Source organism: Diachasma alloeum, unplaced genomic scaffold (assembly GCF_001412515.2).
Source record: "Diachasma alloeum isolate Michigan unplaced genomic scaffold, Dall2.0 Dall_scaffold_00285, whole genome shotgun sequence".
In the NCBI taxonomy this organism is placed as follows: Eukaryota; Metazoa; Arthropoda; class Insecta; order Hymenoptera; family Braconidae; genus Diachasma; species Diachasma alloeum.
Window position 1 is genome coordinate 928,848 of NW_021680424.1, and position 23,027 is coordinate 951,874.

Here is a 23,027-nt window from a genome sequence, read left to right on the forward strand (position 1 = left end):
TCTGGCCCGCCTAATGCCACTGAGGCCCTCACTTGCCCCGAAAATGCAGAAATAAAAAATTTTTTTTTTCACCCAGAGCCAATGTGCCGTATTTAGGTTTTTTTCGGGGGGAAAGTCGACTTTCGCCAAAATCGAATTTTTCCGCCGGGTGAACGGTGATTCTGTATTTTCTGGCCCGCCTAATGCCACTGCGCCCCTCACTTGCCCCAGAAATGCAGAAATAAAAAAATTTTTTTTTCACCCCGAGCCAATGTGCCGTATTTAGGCTTTTTTCGGGGGGAAAGTCGACTTTCGCCAAAATCGAATTTTTCCGCCGGGTGAACGTCGATTCTGTATTTTCTGGCCCGCCTAATGCCACTGCGCCCCTCACTTGCCCCAGAAATGCAGAAATAAAAAAATTTTTTTTTCACCCCGAGCCAATGTGCCGTATTTGGGTTTTTTTCAGAGAGAAAGTCGACTTTCGCCAAAATCGAATTTTTCCGCCGAGTGAACGTTGNTCCAGAAATGCAGAAATAAAAAAATTTTTTTTTCACCCAGAGCCAATGTGCCGTATTTAGGCTTTTTTCGGGGGGAAAGTCGACTTTCGCCAAAATCGAATTTTTCCACCGGGTGAACGTTGATTCTGTATTTTTTGGCCCGCCTAATGCCACTGCGCCCCTCACTTGCTCCAGAAATGCAGAAATAAAAAAAAAATTTTTTTCACCCAGAGCCAATGTGCCGTATTTAGACTTTTTTCGGGGGGAAAGTCGACTTTCGCCAAAATCGAATTTTTCCGCCGGGTGAACGTCGTTTCTGTATTTTCTGGCCCGCCTAATGCCAGTGAGACCTTCACTTGCCCCAGAAATGCAGAAATAAAAAAATTTTTTTACACGAGGAACTGTACATAGTCCCGTCAGTCTTTTTCATAAGTTGCTCTCGATTCATAAAAGGGATTATCAAGCAATAACAAATTATTTGAACAGATATCCGTAAACATTAATAAGATTTGTTTAAAAGAAGAGCCTTTAAAATTTTGTAATTCAAAACTTGGAGCAAGCCTTGGCGCCAAGCATTGTTCAAGCCTTATGGACTAGGTCTGAAACGAGGTTATCATTTTGGGACTGAAGGAGGACTGATCCAAGGTTTCTATCGTCAATTCCTACCTGGGAAATAAAATCGCATGGGACAGATGCCATGCCAATAGCTCGCACATTGAAATTTATTGATCTAAAATAACGAACGTGTGTTTACACAAAATTAGACGGATTTTATTTTATTCTGCGTCACTCTCATCCCGGACAAACTCCCATTACTCGAATCCCCCATTCAGAGTCAATAGTTAATATACGAATGGACGGGAATAACGCCCCTCCCCCTAAATCCGTCTGTTTGTAGCAACAATATTAGAGGAATTCTACTTTCGTGGAATAATCGAACTAAAAATTGCAGTCTGCATCAATTGTTGCATGAAATTTCATTTTTTTTTGTTAAATCGTTTCCCAACAATTTTTGGAAGCGATTTGGCAATTTTTTGTTTTCGAAAAAAATGCTGTTGTTCTAGTTTACTAATTCATGACAGATTTAATCAAAATTTCCAAAAAGTCTACCGGAAATTTCAGGATAAGATTTATCTTGAATTTTTTAAAGACCGCCCTCAACTCCAATAATTTTCCCTTTTGTTTTTTTTTCTTTAGATCCAAAATTAGAGAGATTTGATTTTATTCTGCATCACTCTCAGCCCGAGCAAACTCTCATAACTCCAGTCCCGCATTCAGAACTCAGAGTCAATAGTTAATATCCGAATGGACGGGAATAACACCCCTCCCCCTAAATCCAACCGTTCATTCTCTTCAATTATTTGTCAACCGTAAATCCCCACTCTTACCTGCACCACCACAACCTGAATAATTGTTTTATTCAGACACCACAGCCAGGAACAATATTGTCCCCAGTGGTTATAGAATTCACGACAAAGTTGAAATACCATCATTCCCTCTAATTAATCATTCGCTATCTTGGAATTGTGAGATTAATTACTGCTGACTAATTGGCTATGGAGGATGGCAGAAGATGACGTGAGGAATGTGCTCACAGTGAAAAGCGTCGCTGGAGCATTTGACTTCATTGCCGGAAGGAAACTGCAATAACGTAGACAATAGACATTCCAACAAATGGGGTATCTATTTGGCTTTGTCTATTGCCCTCCAATCCCACAATTAATTAAACAATATTCCCCAGAACAAATCCTAACGAAACTCGACCCACCGGAGCAATTTGAATAAATCAAGTCACATTTCAAAGTCTAAAAAATTATCTTCAAAATGAAAAAAAAAATGTTGAATTTCACTCTGCCAATATCGAGTTATCGAACATCAGAGAAAGTAAAAAATGATTTTATACTTTTTCAGGCTAAGAACAAATTTCTTTTCATCGAGAACCGAAAAAAGTTCATTTTTTCTTTTCTCCGACAAAAGTTTCAGTATCTTTGATAAAGCTTTGACTCACCGGTCTCCAGGTCCCCTCAATTGCCACGAGATTCACGTACCGTCATAAGCCATCAGTGCTTGTATCCTATGACCGCGCGATTAAAAGTTTTAAAAACTGTTAAATTAAACCGCGTCAATTCGTTCGATTAACCTTCCATCACCACTGTACCGGACGCGTGTTGGAAATTAACTTTTCCGCAGTGAAATGGAGTGAGAGAATCACTTTTCCCCCCTTTTCATCTCAAGAAATGACAAAATGCTCCCACCCATCATTCATTTCTCTCTAAAAACATGCTAAGTACACATTCGTGCATTGAAAACACATTTTCACACTCTCACTCCATCCACCGCACGATGAAAACATCACTGACAACAAAACTCAAAGCACGGACCACTGGATGCACCAAAACAACTGAAAACGAGTGACAATAACCTCAAAAAAAAAACGATGAATTTTCCCCCGGGTAATTCACAACTTTTTTTATCGATAAATGAGAGGATTTAGGGGATGACGAGCGTCCCGGCGAGGAGCGGTGATTTGGCGGGCTCCAAACTCGGCAATAGCCTCGCGCCAACGGAAAAACTACACTGTTGATGCGCGATAGCCGGCGTCTGCGCGTGCACTGTCTCGCGCGCTCCATCCAGTCTCCGGCCTACCCCCCCCCTCCCCCCTCCCGCGGGCATCCCCTCCTCGGCGGCCCATTCAGGCTTATAACAAACACATGCGAAGAATAAACGAGATCCTGGACGGATTGGCAACGTAGGCCCCTGTGTTTGTTTTCTCTCGTGGTCCTTGCATGCCATTACGTATCGACAGGTTTGTTTACGTCTGTACGACACTATTCCCTAGGGAAAGAAACCACAACAAAACAGCAGTCTCGAAGGACTCGAACGAATATCATTATTCGGTGGGATTATCATTATTAAAAGTGAAATATTATTTTTAAGTATGAAAAACGAATTAACTGCTGTTCTCGAAATCACAAAAAAGGGGAGAATGTGGCAATTGCTGTCAATAAGTGAATAAATAAACGGATGGGCGAACGAATGAGTAAATAAGTTGGAGGGTTTTGTCTGAAGAATTCAACTAATTTTCTGATCAATTTAAATTAATTATTTATTTGAATTAAATACCATTCTTTTTTAAGTGAAAAAATCATGAGGGAAATTTCTTTGAAATTTGTTTTATTAATAATTAATTATAAAAATGTGACAATTGCAGTCAATAAATGAATAAATAAACGAATGGATGAATTAATAAATATAAAAGTTGATGGGGTTTATCTACAGATTGGAGATGATGTATTTCATGCCCAGAATTTAAATCGTCGTGATTATTATTATTAAATACCTGAAATATTCATTTTAATTATGAAAAACCAATGAATAATTTTTTTCGAACTCACAAAAAATATAAATAATGTCACAATAGCAGTGAATAAATAAATATTTACATAAAAAACGGACTAATGAATAAATAATGATGAGTAGAATTTTTTCATTGCAGTAATAGACTAGAAAGCATCACAAAAATTTTTGTTCTCGCAGTACATCTGACGAGGTTTCGATACATAGGGGAACATTCACTGTTCCCCGCCCCCGAACACAGTCCGAGCATCTGCAGGCGACCTGCCCCAGTGCTTTGATACCCTCAAGGGTGCAGAAAACTCATAGAGACCACCCGAGGTGGAAACAGTTTGTACCCTTCAACTATGGAATACATAAAAAATCTGGTAAAAGACGGAATTACTTTTTCATGGAATTTTTTTTTCTTCATTGTTACAATTAAGACACCCACAATTACTGGGGACTGATTAAAACGCCTGGCTTGGCCTTTAAATTACAATGTTTTCATTTTCTTGGGGGTCTGCTGGCTGTAAGAAATTCATGAATTTAATTGGAGAATAATGCGACAGAATTTTGTTATTTTTTTTTGCCTGGAAAAGTATGAATTCCACGATGGAATGTGAATTTTAGAATAACACGGAACGAATAAAAAAATTATTTAATTAATTAATTAATTAATGGCATACGCTTTTTAAATTTTTCATTTCAATTTTTTTCCATGAAAAGATGTAAAATTTATGAAGAAAATACGAACCAGACGACAAAACAAACCGAATGAAAAAACATTTGTGTTGATTAACGAATGAATGAATTAATTAAGGGAATATATTTGGGATAATGCAGAAGAAAATCCGGAATATGGCAACAGATGAATTGATTCAGCCCCGATACAACCCCCGAGTTGATGCAAAATCGATTTTACACATGGCATCACTCAGCACCTCCTTTATTCCCCTCCCTCAGCATTGGCCCGATTGCTCAGCCCTATTTCCCTATTGTTTCACTCCTCCTTATTATTCCCATCACAAAACATTCCCCATAACCCGTAACATACTGCACCTACCCTCACTCGAAGCTACTCCCGGCGCATTTCCCTTCCGTCCCTCGCTGGAGGAACTTATACCGTTGCACGGCTGTAGAAACCTATATGCCTAATAATAAGAGGAGCTAGTGCCTTGTGCTGTATGCCATTAACTACCCGCGTAACGAGCACCGATTACTTGAGGCTTTGCAACCCGTACTCTAGAAAACCAGAGCATCGAAGGGGAAAATTCGAAAGTCCTTTGTTGAAAATTAATTTGATTTTCGGGTGAAGTTGGAAAATTCATTCAGTTGTGCGTGCGGACTTCGTAATTCTAATTAATTAATTTTTCAGGGAAGATTTTGCGATTAATCATCGTGAATTAATTATGGTGATTTAATTAAAAATATATTTAATTAAATATTTCTCAATTCCCGTGAAAATTACTTTGTTCATCTCTTTGTCGACAGCTTTCAAGTTCATATTCACATTCTGAAATCCTGCATTTTCACCCCTGTACGGGAAAAAAGCAATGATAAACCATCACAAAAAGAGGAAATTGTACTGTTGAATTAAATATTTCCCTCGTGAGGATCGTTATTCATCAAAAGCCACGGCGAGTCCCTCCGGCAAACTCCTGGACTCTGTGGGATTCAACAAAAGAGCGTGGCCAGCATTCTAATTGCCTGATCATTTTCATAAACGTGCATCTAAGTAACCCTTTCCTTTCCCCGAAATAAAGAATTATATTAACAATTTCAATTGTCAGGAAGTCAATATTAATTACATTCCGGGGATTTCTTTCAAAATTATGATATTTCAATATTTTTTTTATTCCATTTATTTTCGAATTTAAATTAATTCCACATAAATTGTCGACCAAAAGACTATAAAATTTCATAATCTTACAATTTCATTCATTTTTTATTTTTTTTTGTTTCATTTTAAATTCAAACCTTAATTTTTCATAAATAGGCAAATGAAAGAATAAGAAAAATCCAGGGAATATTTTTTACTCCTGTTTTTTAGGGAGTACTAGAAAGCTGCTGTTTAAATGAAAAAGACTCGAGAAAGATTCATAAAAGGAAAAATTGAAGATTGCACGTTATACACAGTGGACCGAGAACGAGAGAGGGCCCAAGGAGAGGGTTCACGACGTCATACAAACTCGTGGAGGGACACGAAAAGGGGTTGCACAGACTGGCAGTGCCTTTGTTCGACTCTAGAGTACGTGGCGTCGTGCGTGAGTTTTTTACCGGAACTCGACGATATGGCTATGGCTGTATGACACGCGTATGTAGTACGCGTCCTCGTTTGTCCCTCCGCCCCTCAGCGGTGGCAAAGTCCTTCTGCGAGCGCTGGGGCGGGATCAAGTGCAGCACGACCACCCGTACCAAACCCTCTACTCAGTGTACGTGTGCCCGCACTGGAGTCGTATTTATTAGGACACGATGGGCTTTCTCTGTTGCTAGGAAGACGCTGACAACTATGAAGGCGAGAAACTTGCCAATTTCTGATTTCGAATTAGAATAACACATTTTTTTGGGTTAATATTCTCATTTTTTTTAATTCACAACAATTTCGTGAGATTTTGCGGAATTTCAAAGACGTTGTGTAGAATGTTTTGAAAGATTTTCGAGAAATTACATAAAATTTCTGGGATTTTGCACGAAATTCAAAGATTTTATGTCCAAAATATTTTAACAAAAAGGAAAAATTTCATTTTCTCCGCATGAAAAACTAAAAATCCCCCCCCTCCCCCTTAGAATTGAGAAAAACTGGCTCAATTACCCTTCAAGACACACAGCATAATCCCATTACCCCAATCTCTCCATCAGAATTTTCCCTATCTCCGGTCAAATGCATTCGTACACTGGAACTGGATAAAAAGCTCACGTCTTGTGGATTTCAACTCCACCTCGTGCAGCTATACAACTGAAAACCCGGGAGTAATGTACGGCCAACCCACTGAGGACATATCTCAAAGACGACATCTGACTGGTCACAGGAAATGGCTCGCGCAATCTTACGACTTGAATGGTGTATCCGTGCCGTCGGTATTCAGGGGATATTAAATGAAAACATTGGGATGTATAAGCTTTGGTGAATGGAAACCACCGGGGCTACCCGCAGATCCATCTAATATTTGCACTGAGATATCGCAAAGGTACCATCTAGCTTGGGGGAAGTTGAAAACCGGTCTTAGAGATTATAATTTTTGTCTTAGACGTCGGTGCTTGCATTTTTTAAGAATTTATTCTTCTAGTTGATTATTTTTTAGTGAAAAAATTCAATTGTGGAGAATGTCATGAATTAGCTCAAGAAATTCATGAATTATCTCAAGAAACCCATAAATTTTCAATTTCAAAATTTCTTTTTTTTTTAATTTTCATCCTTGTGACCCTTGTTCATCTCGCTTGTGGCAAACAAATTATTTATGAAGAATGAAATCAACCCTGCGGACAATAATTGGTTCATTATGGAAAATCGAGTGGTCCATGAATGCCAGAAATACCTGCAATTAAATGCCTATACGAGGAACAATGCATGCATTAATTAACGCCCCGTTAAAAATAATTGCTCGTACACTCAATAAAAAAAACTTTCATTTTGCCTGGGTTAACTCAAAGAAATGCAACTCTATCATTAGGAGACGCCGAAGTAATTCCATCGATTTATTATTTCACATAACCCCGGGATTATGGAATTTTTTAATTAATCGGTAAATGCAGAGTATTCGTTATTGAATGTCTCGAGTGGTTGACGGGTAATATCGTTAGAATTATCCGAGAGTGAAGTATCCACATTCTTCTTTTCCTTGTTTCGGTTTTCCATCGGTTATAGCATTTTTTCCTGGCAATTGAGGGGGCATTTTTGCGCATGGATTTTTCTGAGGGTCATCCATTAGTTGACGATTTTTCATGGGCCCTTCGTAGTCGCCCGGGGATTGCACCACCGGGCAAAATCCACCGTTTCCGAGTGATGCTGAGCCCCGAATAATAGCTCGTCCTATTGCTGTTTCAGCCACTGCTTGCTCCCATCTCATTCTGTCGAAATCATTGCGCAGAAGGGTCACCTGAATGGTTTTTCAGGATAAAATTGTTTAAATAATAATTCTCTCTACTTAAAATTTTTACATAAACTCATGAGTTTCAACGGAAATCTTTTGATTACATGAAATAAATAATTCATTCATCTCAAATAAATTCTTTAGTAAAATCAAATGCACTATCGTTTTGACGTAAAAAACTCAAAATAAAAATATAGTTTAAATCTGGATGAATTTTAATTCAAATAAACTATTTCTCCGAGCATAAAAAGTGAATAGAATGAACGAATAATGATTAAAAAAATTAAAACCCGAATGAATTATGAATAGGAAAAGTTTTGTGATAGATTTTGGATAGATTACCTCATTCTCCAATTTCTCCAGGCGTTCAGCATCTGTCATTTTCCGATCCTTCATCACCCTCTGGTCCCTCCCGCCCTCGCAGGGGTCACGCTCCGGACACTTGGCAGCTGCCATATTCTTTACCAATTAATTTATCTCTTTTATCAAAATAAAATTCAATTTCGAGAGGGCGTCAGAGCCGAACCATCAATTTTCTCAGACAGGGAAAAACAAAAGTCAATCACTGCTCCGCCTTCGTCTCCAATATTTTCGCTTCCTCCTGCGGGGGTGGGCTTGCACCGCGGTGTCGCCGGAATTGGGAATATCGTTTTCCAAGACTTCTGAACAATTTTCATCCTCATTCTCGTTTTCTTGAAACGACGAGGACGGTGTTGCATTATTCATCAATTGGTGGTGAGAATTTAATCTGGCGATACCACGCAACACGGCCTCCTCGAATTTCTTCTTGTACTTGAGTTTTTCCGCCTCCAGGACTCGGTGCTGAATTTCAAGTTTTAGAATTTCTTTTTTTAACTCGATCAAGCGGTCGTCCTTGGATTCTGCGATTTGGCTGATTTTTTTGGGCCTTTTCTTTTCATCATTTTGCATAATCGGACAGGGAATTTAGAGAATTTAGAGTGTGAGAAACAAATAAGGGGCGATATTTGGAAATTCATTGGTCTCTCAAATCCCAACGGGAATTATTTCTTTAAATTAAGTAAAACATACATCAACACCTCATATTTGTACATTTCGTTTGTCGAAAAAACTTAATATTAAAAAAATTGAATGAAAAAAAATTAAAGAAATTCAAGTGGTCACAGGAGATTTTCCTGAACACACTGAATTCCTCGAATCATGACATTCGACGCATGAAATAACAAAACCCCTTCACCGAAATGGATCTTGCCCATTAAACCATGAAGATCCCTCGTTAAAATCATTCCTCCGAAGGACCCCTCCACACAGAGAAACGCATTCTCGTAATCAGGCGAAAAATGATGCTTGGAAAACTGTCATCCCCGAGATCATCTTTCATAAAAAAAATACTTTCACGTGCACTGCGAGCCATCATTTCACCTACATCGCAATGCACACACGTACAGCTGTACTTTACATGGGAATACAAATCGTCTCCCCGAGTACGCCGAGTCTGGGGGTACGGAGATACGTAATGTCGAGGATTTCTATGGACTGACATAAACAAAAAAGATATTAAAGAATAAAAAAGAGAGATAAATGTACCGTAAGAGTCAAGTACACGTTTGTTCTCTTAAAAAGTTCTTCGTGTTTCCTTATAACTTTCATTATTTCCCTGGAAAGAATGAACAGCGAAAAATATACTCAGTGTTATATTCCCTAACTATATTTCGAAAGTCGATTACACCGCCGGATATATCCGATTACTTTATTCCGGAACTTTGTAATTTGGTGGAAGTGCGGATTTCGTAACAGCAACTCGACAAAACTCGCTAATCTCGTTTAAACCGTTCTGTGTTGTATGCCATTCCACTTTTTTCTAACTTCATCACTTCTTATTTTAAATTTTTGTGGTATTCGGGGATTAAAATACTTCGCTCTCTCAATATTCCTCTGCATTAATTTATTTCTCTTCTTGAGTACAATAATTCTTAATTCTCTAAAGCCATTTTATTACCATTTTTACGAGATTTATTCCATTTTAACTACAATTTATGGGATAAATTAGAGAATAAATTTCTCTCGCTATTCAAGCTTGGATAACTGCCCAATCGATCGGAAGAGACACGTGTTTCTGTCACTTCTCATTTACCAAACCCTAGAATCGATGAAGGAACCAGGGTGTAATTATACCTGGAAACTTGAGTGCATGAAGACAGGAGAATAAAACAGATTAAATGAACATTGAGAGGCCATACAGAGGTGGATAACGAAGCTAACGATTACCTGGTAGCGTATGAAATGGATATCATAAATTCGAATTTCACAGGTGTAGAATCTCCTCACCTTCGATGAGAAACAAAAAGGCAAATGGAGGCGGCATAATACGCGCACATACGAGTACAGGGAAATTGCACAATGGAAATTGGACGCAGACGAGTAACTCACGTTATATAACTCGGGTTTTCGTGCTGTAATGTGTAAAAAAATACTCGCATATTCCCATTCATTCCCCTTCGCTCCTATACCCACCGCGTACTAATCACGGTAAAAGCCATCGTGCGACGAAGCTCTATCCCTAGTACAACCACCTTCTTGCCTTACTTAATGGTAATATGAAAGTTTTTCACTTTTTTCCGGATAATCCTCGGCGTTTTTTCCATCGAAATGCCGCTCGACAATGAAATTGCATCATTTAATTAGTTGAATTTAATTTTTTATTGACAACTAGTTTCATTAAGGAGTCCCTCCATGCCTTTCTCATCTACAAACTCGATTGAACTCAATTGAAATTAATAATTTAAACAAAAATGAAGAATACAAAACCGAGGAAAGTCTTATATTTTATTTTTTCGAGAAAGTTTCACGTTTTTTTCGATGGAAAAAAAAAGGAAATAGTGAACACCGAGGAAAAGTTTTCCAGTTATTCGATGATTTTCACTGAAAGCAAGAGAGCCCCTGAGGCAACCTCCTCAACAAGCCGACCCCAACGTTAGGTGCACTTTTGGGATAGAGCGGCCAAACCCCGAGTAGCGACTGTGCTTGACGACTCGAGTGCCTACCGAGACGATGGAAGGAGAAGGAGGGCAATGTCGCCGCTCAGCCACCAGCGTTACCCCTGTGTTCATCATCATCCCTTTCACGGGTCTACAAGCCTCGGCCACCTTAGCCATGAATATTCTAATATGCTTAAACCCACAGTAATTTACACAACATCACAAACCCCAGGGTTATTATCCTTTCAATTTGCTCCTTGGTGGAGAAACAAGTCTGATTCTCTGATAAAATATATTCTCCATTCATTTTCTAAAATCTACCCATTCAAGCAGTAAAAAATTGACATGTTGATTTTCAGATAAAATAGATTTTTATTCGATTCCCATTTGCATTCATAGACAATGGAAACATTTTAAATAAATATTTTTGGTATATACAATCGTGATTACTGACGTCGATAGTCATCAAGGGGCTGGAGTTCCCCAGTTGTTATCGAGTCCAACACCCAGACCTCTCGCAAGCCCTTCGCACCAATGACGATCTTCGCTTTCTGCGGGCTCTCGATGATTCTCCCTCCAGCTGTCTTGATCAACTCTTTGAGAATCTCTCGAGGGGGGGCTGTGGAGCCATCAATATAAATCAGCCCACAGGTCGCGAACAACTCCGGCACATACGACCTCCCAAATATCTCCCTGTCCCTCCTGTTCTCCTGCACAGCCTTGGAAAAATGATCGATCTCATAGTTCTCTGGACTCTGCCACGTTCTCGCCCTGATCGATCTCTTCAGCCACTCGATGCTCACGAGCCAGCAGCCCCTGATTATTCCTCTGAGTAGATTAATCGTACGCACTCCAGTCGTGACAATATGCGTCGTTTGACGTGTCACTGACGACTCCATCCTGGCACCTCCAATTTTCTTCACAGCAGCCTTCACTAAATCCTTGTCACCGTTACACAATCCAGTTGTAACGATGTAGATGCACTTGGTGTGGTGTCTTCCCTTTGTGGCTATTCGTTTGTTGTCTGTGAAGTCGTTCAACGAGTCTCTACTCTGCTCCGAGTTATCAAGGGCTTCACCTTCAACCTCATTCAACAGTCGAAGTACATCTGGATTCACTCTCTTCTTTAAGACTAACTTTTTGCTCATTATTTTTCGCTTCTTCGTCTTATTCTCAACTTTCTTATCCTCAAGTCTCTTCGGGAATTTCAGTCGGCTTTTAATCACCTCGAGTTTCTGGGTTTGTGTTGCTGTTTCGGCCTGGGTTTGGGAATTTTTGGGGAGGAGAATTTTGTGGATTTTTCGCTTTTTCTTTTTTACTGATAGCACTGGAGTTCGGGGCGAGGACTCTGCTCTTTCCATGGGACTCAGGGATATTAAGCCAGAGTCATTCAGCTGGGTAAATAACTTTCTCCTTTTGCATTGTTTTTTCTTGGCTGATGCATTGTCTTCCGTCTCACTCCTCTCGTCGTCCGACGAGTCCTCGTAAATACTTTCTCTCGGTTTGGGATTATCCGATTCAGCTTCACTCTCGTCTGCGGAGTCCTTTATTATCGGGCCTTTGAGGGATTCAGAGGTGTCCAGGATGATTGTGTCTTCCAGTCTGTGGTGAGACGTTGAAGGGACGGGTTCAGGGCTCGTGGTGGGGTTTCTGGAGATTGAATTTTTATTGGAATTATTTTATATGAAATTTCAATGGATTTTATTTTGCTTTCAATTAAAATGAGAAATTCATAGAGACTTTTATCACTGAAATTAGATTAATTGGAGAATTAATTGAGAGGGACTATGAGAATCCTTTGAGTGAATAAATAAATTAATGAATTTTAATGATTGAATCCAATTTAATAAAATTGGACTCCATTTTCACAATTAAAAACAATAATTTCTTGAATTTCCAACATAAATGAGAAATTTTTGGGTGAATTCACCATTAAAATCAAATAAATTAATTTTAACATGATCAATTATCTGAAATTCCTCAACATTTACTTACGATTTCGTTACGATCCGCGAAACCTCGCGTTTTACACCAGAATCCGTTGACTTCTTTTCCAAGACAGTCGTAAATCGTGATTGTGATTTCATCAACGTCGACCGACTAATGGGGGCTGGTGTGGCCTCCACAACACTCCCATTAGTTGACCTCCGAGACACCAGTGAAGTATTGACGTTCAACGACAGACAATCACCCCACGCACCAGTCGAATTACCCTCACTCATTCTCTTCCTCTCATTGAATTCCGATTTTTTTCTCGATTCAATAAACGCCGGGTGGATTATCTTCAGAGAGCGATTTGACTTGTTCAAGGAGAGACTTCTTCTCCCTGGATTGCTCTTCCTCACCCCCAGTACAGATCGACTAGACTGAGATTGGCTCATCGAGGGGTCATCCAGGACTGGATCCACCGAGGTTCTGACCTCCAGAGAGGTCCTGCCACTGCTGAAACTCTCGTTATTCCCCTCCAGGGGTTTCCCCACAGGATTATTGATGCCAGCAGCAGTGGATTGAGGCATGAGAATGGGGTTTCCCACAGCTGGAGTCAATTCCATGGAAATTTCTCTCAAATTTCTGCTGCGATTCACCCTCTCGTACCCATCAATCTTATCAAGAGGTATGTAGCACGATCTCACGTCCCTTATCACTGGTTTTGATGACTTTGGAGTGACACACTCTGAGTTATTGATCCTCCTGACCCCTGGATTGCTCATCAAACTCGCGTTATGACTCGTAAAAGTCGAGCATTTTATCGGATTTCCCATCACAGTGTCCTCTTTACTTGATGAGCGACAAGATGACCGCGTTCTCCTCGGTGAAAACACGATTGAAGTGCAGTTTTTATTGCTGCTGCTCACGATGGGACTGGCACTCGGTTTCTCTCTCCTAGCTGATGGCTTTGGGAAGAAGTCACTCGAGTCACTCTCCTCGAGGACCAGGGGAAGTCTCGCCTTCTTCTCTTGACTGTTGGACTGGTTCTGGTCGTTCTGGTCAGAGGTACCCTCTGCCTCCCCCAGGATCGACGCTGTCTTCTTGCAGAAGTCATTCTGATTGTCGAATATCTCTCGGGTTTTGCTCAGGATTGCCTCCCTCAAGCGTTTCACGTTGTCGTCCAGGATCTCTTGCTTACTGTTGATATTCCTGACTTCTGTGTCACTTGTGTCCGAGGAATTCGAGACGAAGCTCAGGTTCACCTGCAGGGAGCTCCTCCTGGCGTTGATGTAGTCACCTCGACGTCGCTTTTTTGAGAACATTTTTTTTTATTGGGTGGATTTAGTTCCTCGATCACACGATGACAGGCAAACACTAGCGTTTATTTACGAGGGAATAACCTCTTCATGGCGGAGTACACGAGTCTCTGAATGTCACGTCCACTTTATCACTTTGTTTGATAATTTACTGGGGTTTTAGAGACGATGGGGATGGGGCTTTAACGATTATATCTTCGTTTGGTGATTTTGAAAAATCGGAGCACTACGAACAAACACATAACGATTGTTTACAGTTTTTTGAAACTCGAACCTGCACGAACAGACCCTGCAGGCGGATTTGTATGGGCACGACATGGGAACTTTGAAAAGAAAGGAAAGTTTCATTGAATAAATTCGTCAAAAATTTTTTACGTGAAATTCGCTTTTTTTTAATTTTAAAAACCTTCAAAAATAAGTTAAATGAAAGAAAGTAGTTTTCATCCAGTGAATAAAATGTACTTTAATTTTATTGTTAATAAATAAAGAAGTGCTTAGAGGTGGAAAATTAAATTTCAAGACTTTCATTTCAATAAAAAATGTATTTTATTATGTAAACGAGTAGATGCAAATCACAGCCTTCATTACGTGACGAATAACAATTACAGTAATCAATAAACATCGAGAAACTGTCAACAACATTTAATCCCAGTGGCTGAACAATTCAAAACATTCAAAAACTCCACTGACACCCACTAAAAAAGCTGCTGAAAATATTTAAAAAATTGTTACCAAGCTTATGAAACATCCCCTCGATAACATCACCATCGCAAACGCTTCGAAAAATAAAATCAGACTAACGAAGTAATTTTTCGTTTAGCTTTTTTCTTTCGTCAGGTGTTTAAATAACTCCTCCCATCCTCGGTGTCTCGATTCACTGGCATTTGCTCTTCCTCGTCGTACGAGCTGTACCTCTGGAAATCCCTCCTGCCCCCAGTCTTGGGCAGAGATAAATTCACCAAGTCGCAGTAGTTGATGTTCAGATCTTTGAAAGCGTTCATGAGAAAAATTGCTGTGATGACCACGAAAAATCCACAGAGAGACCCCAGGATATTCTCGTACGTCATAAACTCCCACTCCTCGAACAATATTGCAGATGCAATTATGACGAAAGTCGTGAAGAAGACGTAGTACACTGGAGTGACGATAGCTGTGTTGAAGAGGTCGAGGGCTTTGTTCAGATAGTTCATCTGCACCATGATGCAGAGGATTATCGAAAAGAGGGACACCCACGTGAGCCAGGACTCCATTCTGTTATTCTCAGTGTAGATCGTCTCCTTGATGGATAGTCCCAGGATTTTACAACTCATCACTGTGAGGGAGCCCACTATGGAGCAGAGGAACACGTAAATCGTCACGTTTTCCTTTCCATCCCTGGGCCCCACGTGGAATATGATAAATAGGCTGAGGAGAATCACGAAGATGGTGTAGATGCTGAAGCCAGAGTGCTGGAGCCTGTAGACTAAGTCCTCGACTGTGTCGATCTCTTCGGTTTTTGGGGCGTGGAGAACTATTATGGTGGATCCCATGATGGACAAGAAGCAGCCCAGCTTGAAGAGAAAATATTCAGTAATTTTTTTTGAGTGATTTTGTTGATCTTTGTGGGTTCTTTCAATAGATGTGAACATGCAAATTATAAGAAACTTGGGAATTATAGTATACTGTACTATTTTGTGTTAAAGTTTGAGTTGCAAGTATCCAATGACATGATATTAACATTTCTTTGAATGATTATTTGAATAATAATGCAAAAATCAATTGTAGGAATTGTATGAAACATTTTGGATAAAAATCATGGGGTTTTTGGTGATTTTTAAAGCCTGAAGCAGCTTAAATAATCCGAATTTCTCGGTATTTCGTGACCTCACTCCATCCATAAAACAATTTTGAATGAAAATAATTCGTTTTCCATTTGCACACCTTCCCCAATAAATTCAGCTTCTCGTGGAGGTACCTGGGGGAGAGTATAGCTGCAATAACGATGCTGAGGACCCCCAGAGGAGTGACAATCGAGGCTGGAGCGAAGGCATAAGCAACAAAGTTAGCAGCCTCTCCTATTCCCACTGGAAAAATAAAAAAATGGTAATTAATTTCTCCCAATTTTATTTCATCATTCGATGGATTATGGTCACGTACTTGATAATAACCCGGTCCACCACATCCACTCCCGCAGGTATCCGTGACCCCCCGCTCCGGCCCTCAGCCCATACTTCTGGAGATTCACTAGTGCCCTTTTTTTAATTATAAAACTGATACCTGCGAAAAAAAAATAAAATTCATTATTGAATTTAAAAAAACGAACTTTTGACACGTGAAAACTTGAATTTTCTAACCTATGAACAAATTGGAGCTGACAGCCAGGGACAGCCCCAGGTAGAACTCCCAGTTCGCTGCATTATCCCTCTCCATTCTGGAGCACCTCAATACACTTCATTGAAACAATTCCTTAGACGTCTGAACATTTTCATTCAAATTGCACATCGAGAAACGTCAATCCGAGGTAAACAAAGTATTCAGTCCAATAGGAGAGTGGGGCAGATGGACACATTCCGTTTTGGACACGTTCTAGGGAAAATGACTACAGTACGAAAGGCGGTGAAACAGATGGGCATGGATTTGTTGCATTTCATCAACAATTGAATGAGGTTTTAACGTTTAAAAAAATTCTCATGTGTCTCAGGTTTTTCGAAATAAAGTAAAACATAATATAATATAGTTACGTGTGTAATATTTATTCAATTTCTCAATTCTTTTTTATTGTCTAATACTTGACAAACGGCCCAAACAGACCCTTTGGCATTCCCGAGTTCCTATTGGTCCCCCACCCCTTCCAAGGGCTGACCCCGAGTCCCAAACTCTCATACATAATTAAATCAACCAGTTTCTAACTCATATAAAATCAACTGAATAAAATTCTAATTCAATCAAAATCAACTAAATAAATAATTGAATAGCATTCTAATTAAAATCATCTAAAAGTTAATTTTGAAAAATCAAACAAACTGCATAAATAATAAACCCACTTGCAGTTCCAATAAAATAAATTCTAAACTTTAGCTCAGAGTCTAAACTCTAAAAACCCCCTTTAACCTCACGAATTTAAAACTCCCGCCTCCAACAAACAGTCGAATCAACGTCGTCCATCCCCACTCCAGCAGTCCCCCCACCCCAACGCCTCGTTTTCCCTTTATCACCGCAAACTCATTCAATTTTCAGATTGAGAAAATTCGGAGTCACAACCGAATCTCCAGTGAAAAGTGAGAGTCCCTACGTGGCAGTGGTCAACTCCTCCCTCATAACAGTAAATTTTCATTACCCTGTACAAAGACATTGAATGATAAACCAGTGATATTCCGTGACTAGACATGATATCGCTCATTTCACGCCTAAACTCAAACAGATGTAGAGTGACTGTCCAAATTTTCTGACATATCGTGTAGTTCACTCCAACTCTCTCACAATCAACATTTTTATTATATTTTTTAAGTGTTCAACATCGAGAAGGAGAAAACAAGTCAATCAAAAAGCATTGATAGCCCTCTGAGAAAACCTAACTAGCCAGAATGAGTGAATTGAGCCAGGAAGAGGTGAGTCTTGATTTACATCAACATAAAATATTGAATGAATATCAATAGCATCTACCCAATCACCATAACTCAAACCTTCGTCAATAAACCCACATACTCATCACGAGAGTGCTTTCACAATCAACGAACCGTGAAATACTTCGTATCAGTCGACTTTTATTATTATATTATATAACTGATGATTATTTTTTATTTATCCACCGATATCACTTATTTATTTGTCTCTGTCTCGTGGGCTCTCCCCTCGTGGCCAAAACTCATTGGTCAAGTATTTTTATTGTCTCGTGAATGTCTCAAGGAACTGAGACGTAACTGCAATATTTTCTTTGTCTCCCTCCCACCCCTCCACCCCCGCAGGAGAATTTCGCTGTTCCTTTGAACCGAGTTAAATTTAGAAATCGCCAGAATGCTCTTTGTTTACTCATGGCTTTTAAACACCCGGAAAAACCAATTACAGTTGTTCAATCATCGCGTGGTTGAGACAAAGCGTTTCCCTGAGTTATTTATGAATAATTAATTATGATAATTAGATGCGGAAGCGTCGACTGGCGCGTTTAGCTGGTTTAGAAACCAGTGCCACAGCGAACACAAATGGAGGCAATTGTCTCAGTTCTCCAAGCACCCCAGGGCCATCGAAAACCCCTGGCCTAGCCAGTGTATCTCCAGTTCAGCAGTCTGAGTCACACAATCTCAATAATGATATGCCCATGGAGACTGAGGAGAGCAGTGAAAAGCAGTTGAATAATTCAGGGATTGATGTGGACTCTGGGATTGAGAATATGGAGGTTGAAGAGTCCGACAGGAAAGACACTGCGTCTAGATCAAGGGTAAGACATCAATAAATCCATTTCCTTCATAAATCCTCATTATCATTTTATTCCAGACCACAAGCTCCAGCATCGAGGTATCCCCAGACCAGATCCACACAGTGATATCCCGAGTCCTCTGTGTCTCTTGGAGAGACTCCACAGGCCCCAGGATATTCCTCCCTCAGTTCTCCTCGACGCTCTCATCAGATGACCAGAAACCTCTGGACCCCACTGAGATAATAAGCCAGAGTCTGATGGAGGTCCTCCAGATGTTCACGAGAGACGAGGATCCACTGAAAGGTGTCTCCATGGAGACTGCCTCAGACCGAGAGGACAGCCCCAACAGCCAAGCAAGCCCACTGACGAGCCCAGTGGACCCCCTGCCATCGTACTCACTAGCCAGTCTGCCCCTGCCCCCAGGAGAGAAGGGAGAGAAACTGGAGAAGTCCCCTCAACTCAAGAGCCTCCTCTACCTCCTGGACTGCTACACTCGAGTGTCAGTTGAGGAGAGAAACCAGCCAAAACGCTCGTCAGTCCCCCCAATATCAGAACTCCTGGCCTGCCTCAGAGCCCAGTGTGTTCAGTACTCCAGTCTTGTTCTCCAGGGCGTCCTCGATGCCCCAGGGCTCCAGGCATTCTCTGGCTCCAGCCCCCTCCTCATCCCAGTGCTCTCCCAGACTTTACCTCGAGGCTTCCTCCACGAACTCGTTGCCAGAACCCATTCCAACCCCCAGACATTCAACAAAATCTTCACACCCCTCCTCCAAGGGCTCTATCTGTCCATGCAACAAGGCAGTCTTGTGGGTAATACCCATCGTCGACCTGTCCAGGCACTGGAGGAACTCATCGACATCAGATGTGGCACCAATGGCAACATCAGACCGATCTGTCGACTCATAACTCATCAAATTCAGTTTCTCCCGGACTTCATGACAACTGCTATGGGGAGGGAGTTGGCTCGCACCTCATTCCTCGGACCCTTCCTCTCAGTCTCAGTGTTTGCTGAGGATCAGCCCAAGGTTGCTGAGAAGTTCTTCAGTGGAAATCCCTCTAATGACAAATCAATAAACTTGACACTCCAGCAGGAACTGGAGAGCGTTCGGACTTCGTTTCACAAGATGTTGCATGCCATACTGGCGACTTCAACCTGTCGTGAGGCAACCCTGGCTTATCTAGCTGCTTTACTTCGTCACAATGAGAAGAGGGCGCAGATACAAACTGAAGAGTTCAAACTCGCTGGGGATGGCTTCATGCTGAATCTTCTGTCAGTCCTGCAGATGTTGTCTGTTAAAATTAAACTCGACACTGTGGATCCTCTCTATCCCTTTCACCCATCGAGCTTCGTGGAGATAAAGAACGACACGAGACTGAAATTATCGTCTCAAGAGGTGACAGACTGGCTAACAGAGCTGGAAAGAACGCACAAGTGGACGGAAGCCAAATTCCCAACTCAATGCTGGTTTTTAACTCTTCATTGTCACCACGTGGCTCTGCTCCCTGCTCTCCAGAAGTACCAGAGAAAACTGAGGGCCCTGAGGGACCTCCAGAAGATGTTGGACGAGCTCCAGGCAACTGAGTCCCAGTGGAAGGACACCCCCTTTGCAGCTCATAACAAAGAACTGATAAAACGCTGGAAGCAGCAGCTAAAACGCCTAGGGAAGTCCAAATCGTGTGCTGATGCGGGATTGATTGACCCAGTGCTCATCAGGCGTTGTCTCCACTTTTATACTTCTGTGGCTGAAGTCCTCCTGGGACTGTTGACCGACACGAAGCCAGGGGGCCCCCTCCCAGCCCTCCCCCTCCCCAGAGACGTCCCCAACAGATTCACCGCCCTCCCAGAGTGGTACGTCGAGGACATCGCAGAGTTCTTGCTTTTCGCCCTGCAATTCAGCCCTGGAATTGTCGCCAGCAATATGGACAATTCCCTCATCACTTGGCTGTTAGTCGTCATCTGCACTCCCCACTGCATACGAAATCCTTACCTCATCGCTAAAATCATCGAGGTCCTCTTTGTAATCAATCCAAGTGTTCAAGGCAGCACTGAAACCCTCCACGATCAAGTCATGTCCCATCCAATCTCCAAGACTTTCCTGGCGTCCTACCTCATGAAGTTCTACACAGACGTCGAGACCACCGGCTCGAGCTCGGAATTCTACGATAAATTCTCGATTCGTTATCACATCAGTCTCATTCTCAAGTCCATGTGGGACTCGCCAGTCCATCGTGCTTCTATCGTCAATGAAAGTAACAATGGCAAGCAATTTGTCAAGTTCGTCAATATGCTCATGAATGACACGACCTTCTTGTTGGATGAGAGTTTAGAGTCCTTGAAGAGGATTCACGAGGTCCAGGAGTTGATGTCGGACACAGCAGCGTGGTCTGCATTGTCTCAGGAGCAGCAGCAGTCCAGGTCGAGGCAGCTCACTGCTGATGAACGCCAGGCCAGGTCTTTTCTCACTCTGGCTAAGGAGACTGTCGCAATGTTCCATTATCTTACTGTTGATATAAAGGAGCCATTCCTACGGCCTGAACTCGTGGGACGACTCAGTGCCATGTTGAATTTTAATTTGAAGCAGTTGTGCGGACCGAAATGCAAAAATTTGAAAGTTAGAAAGCCTCAGAAGTACGGCTGGGAGCCCAGGACTCTTCTGGGACAGCTGGTGGACATTTACCTGCATCTTGACTGTGATAATTTTGCTGCTGCCCTGGCTAGCGATGAGAGGTCTTTCGGTAAGGAGCTGTTCAATGATGCTGCTAACAGACTGGGGAGGTCTGCTATTAAAACTACCACTGAGATTGAACGGTTCATGGCACTCGCTGAACGCGCTGCTGTTATTGCACATGATAATCGAGCGAGGGATGAGGACTATGGGGATGCACCTGACGAATTCAAGGATCCACTCATGGATACGCTTATGGATGAACCCGTTAAACTTCCGTCCGGGATTATTATGGATAAGGCTGTTATCATCAGACACTTACTCAACAGCTCCACTGATCCCTTCAGTCGACAGCCTCTTAGTGAGGATATGCTTACACCTGGTAAAGACACACAACTATTCCGTAAAATGTAATATGAAAAACTTTTTTTCCAAATCTTAAAGATTTTTTTTAAGACTCAGGGAAATTTCTGAATTCCTAAAGCACATTTGCAACATTTTAAGCTCAAAGGTTTGCAAAATTTTAATGAACTTTCATAGTATTCTTAGAATTTGCGATAATTTGTGATAATATTCTTATCAGTATCAGTTCCCTCCTCCAATAATAAAAAAAATTAAATGTTTCTCCCAGCACTGGACTTGAAGGAGAGAATAGCCGCATGGAAGCAGGAGAAAAAGAAGTCTGCTAACTATTAAGTGATACTAACTCTCGTTCTTAGAACGTTAACTTGATATAAAATGGCATCGTTCTGTCACTGCACATCAGTCAACGATTAAAATTTCTGAAAGCAAAGGAAATTGAGATGACTATCAGTGCAATGATCTCCCAGGTGTGCAACTGTTGCGCTCAACAAATGAAAATTTCCAGTTCTTTTTGTACAATAATGATAAATGGACACAGACTGCAGCCAAGTAACTGCCAATCAAGAATTTTCAAAAGAAAAAAAACTGTATGGAGAATCAAATGTAAATACGCGCGTAATCTGCTGCCTACTACCAATTACTCATCGATGTCAATAAATTTTATTTCCATTTTTTAATTGTCGAGGGGAAGCGAAAATCATTGTGACTTTTTTTTGATTATTAGCATTTTTAATGTGAATGATGTATAAATTTCCATTGTAAATGTTATTGGCATTCGTATGAATGGGGTAACGGGTTAAATGGAGGAGGAGCGATTGAGGAAAATTGTCGGAAAGTCGATGAGAAAAAAAATTTATAAGAGTTTATCTGCGCAGTAGTTGAAAAACAACTGGCATTTTTTGACATGTGATCTTCGATGGGACAGCGTGACGTTGCCATAGTCCTCTGTAATGGTCCCCCTTAAAACAAGAAATAATTAGTAATCATTATACTTTAGCATTCCTGATTGAATCTAACACAATCGGCAATTTTTCGTTCTTCTTTAAAACTCAAACAAAATTTTCTTTTTTGTAGAAAAAAAAAACTGATTCCATATACGTTTATACGGTGAACTGTGCCCTCAGTGTAAATAATGTGAAAAGGAAATCGAATTCCGTTAATAGCTATCATCATTTTCCTCTAACAATTTATCATCATGTAATCTCAATATTCGTTGTGAAACAGACTCCACTGGCTGCATTCAGGGGTATTAGTGCAACATCTAGGACTCATTTTTACGAAACTTATCTGTACATACATTCGATCATCATTTGAAAGTGGCTTATGTGCATTCTTCGATTATCAAAATTCATTTCAACTGTCATTTGTTGCGAGTGTCACGAGGTGGATAACAAAGTCGTAATGAATCAAGTATCATCTTATCATACGTTTCAATGAATAATTAATCTTATATAATATGTAAAAGTAATGTAAACAATAAAAAAATCATTTGAGAGCTTTGTT

The 23,027-nt window shown here is 40.7% G+C and overlaps 5 protein-coding genes across 7 annotated transcripts in view; 1 reads left to right on the forward strand and 4 right to left on the reverse strand.

Annotated features, from left to right (window-relative positions):
• LOC107038631 (kinesin-like protein CG14535) overlaps positions 1–3,069 on the reverse strand; it is a 177,741-nt gene extending 174,672 nt beyond the window's left edge. For all 3 annotated transcript variants that reach the window (XR_001460906.1, XM_029126143.1, XM_015257847.1), the window contains exon 1: positions 2,485–3,069. The gene's annotated coding sequence lies outside the window, so the exon portion shown is untranslated. The remainder of the gene's footprint in view (positions 1–2,484) is intronic.
• A 4,424-nt stretch (positions 3,070–7,493) lies between these two features.
• LOC107038567 lies at positions 7,494–8,431 on the reverse strand. Its single transcript, XM_015257739.1, has 2 exons — positions 8,246–8,431; positions 7,494–7,909 (listed from the first exon to the last, which is right to left on the reverse strand). The coding sequence occupies exons 1-2, from the start codon at positions 8,357–8,359 to the stop codon at positions 7,616–7,618; spliced, it is 408 nt and encodes a 135-aa protein (XP_015113225.1). The 5' UTR covers positions 8,360–8,431; the 3' UTR covers positions 7,494–7,615.
• Positions 8,432–11,264: 2,833 nt separating this feature from the next.
• On the reverse strand, positions 11,265–14,388 carry LOC107038559 (dentin sialophosphoprotein). The gene is made up of 2 exons (XM_015257731.1): positions 12,856–14,388; positions 11,265–12,510 (listed from the first exon to the last, which is right to left on the reverse strand). Exons 1-2 carry the CDS (start codon positions 14,109–14,111, stop codon positions 11,307–11,309), a joined length of 2,460 nt encoding a protein of 819 aa, XP_015113217.1. The 5' UTR covers positions 14,112–14,388; the 3' UTR covers positions 11,265–11,306.
• A 283-nt stretch (positions 14,389–14,671) lies between these two features.
• On the reverse strand, positions 14,672–16,945 carry LOC107038562 (magnesium transporter NIPA2). The gene is made up of 4 exons (XM_015257733.1): positions 16,439–16,945; positions 16,242–16,361; positions 16,026–16,168; positions 14,672–15,655 (listed from the first exon to the last, which is right to left on the reverse strand). Exons 1-4 carry the CDS (start codon positions 16,512–16,514, stop codon positions 14,939–14,941), a joined length of 1,056 nt encoding a protein of 351 aa, XP_015113219.1. The 5' UTR covers positions 16,515–16,945; the 3' UTR covers positions 14,672–14,938.
• Positions 16,946–17,286: 341 nt separating this feature from the next.
• On the forward strand, positions 17,287–23,019 carry LOC107038635 (ubiquitin conjugation factor E4 B). The gene is made up of 5 exons (XM_015257855.1): positions 17,287–17,406; positions 17,593–17,692; positions 18,223–18,519; positions 18,576–21,543; positions 21,793–23,019. The coding sequence occupies exons 2-5, from the start codon at positions 17,669–17,671 to the stop codon at positions 21,855–21,857; spliced, it is 3,354 nt and encodes a 1,117-aa protein (XP_015113341.1). The 5' UTR covers positions 17,287–17,406; positions 17,593–17,668; the 3' UTR covers positions 21,858–23,019.
• The last annotated feature ends 8 nt before the right edge of the window (positions 23,020–23,027 follow it).

Coding starts and splice junctions, on each gene's coding strand:
- LOC107038559 (XM_015257731.1), bottom strand. CDS start 14,111: ATGTTCTCAAAAAAGCGACGTCGAGGTGACTACATCAACGCCAGGAGG. Junction 12,511..12,855: donor TCGCGGATCGTAACGAAATC/GTAAGTAAATGT, acceptor TTCAATCTCCAG/AAACCCCACCACGAGCCCTG.
- LOC107038635 (XM_015257855.1), top strand. CDS start 17,669: ATGAGTGAATTGAGCCAGGAAGAG. Junction 18,520..18,575: donor ACACTGCGTCTAGATCAAGG/GTAAGACATCAA, acceptor ATTTTATTCCAG/ACCACAAGCTCCAGCATCGA. Junction 21,544..21,792: donor TGAGGATATGCTTACACCTG/GTAAAGACACAC, acceptor TGTTTCTCCCAG/CACTGGACTTGAAGGAGAGA.
- LOC107038567 (XM_015257739.1), bottom strand. CDS start 8,359: ATGGCAGCTGCCAAGTGTCCGGAGCGTGACCCCTGCGAGGGCGGGAGG. Junction 7,910..8,245: donor TGGAGAAATTGGAGAATGAG/GTAATCTATCCA, acceptor AAAACCATTCAG/GTGACCCTTCTGCGCAATGA.
- LOC107038562 (XM_015257733.1), bottom strand. CDS start 16,514: ATGGAGAGGGATAATGCAGCGAACTGGGAGTTCTACCTGGGGCTGTCC. Junction 16,362..16,438: donor CAGCTCCAATTTGTTCATAG/GTTAGAAAATTC, acceptor TTTTTTTCGCAG/GTATCAGTTTTATAATTAAA. Junction 16,169..16,241: donor GTGGACCGGGTTATTATCAA/GTACGTGACCAT, acceptor TTATTTTTCCAG/TGGGAATAGGAGAGGCTGCT.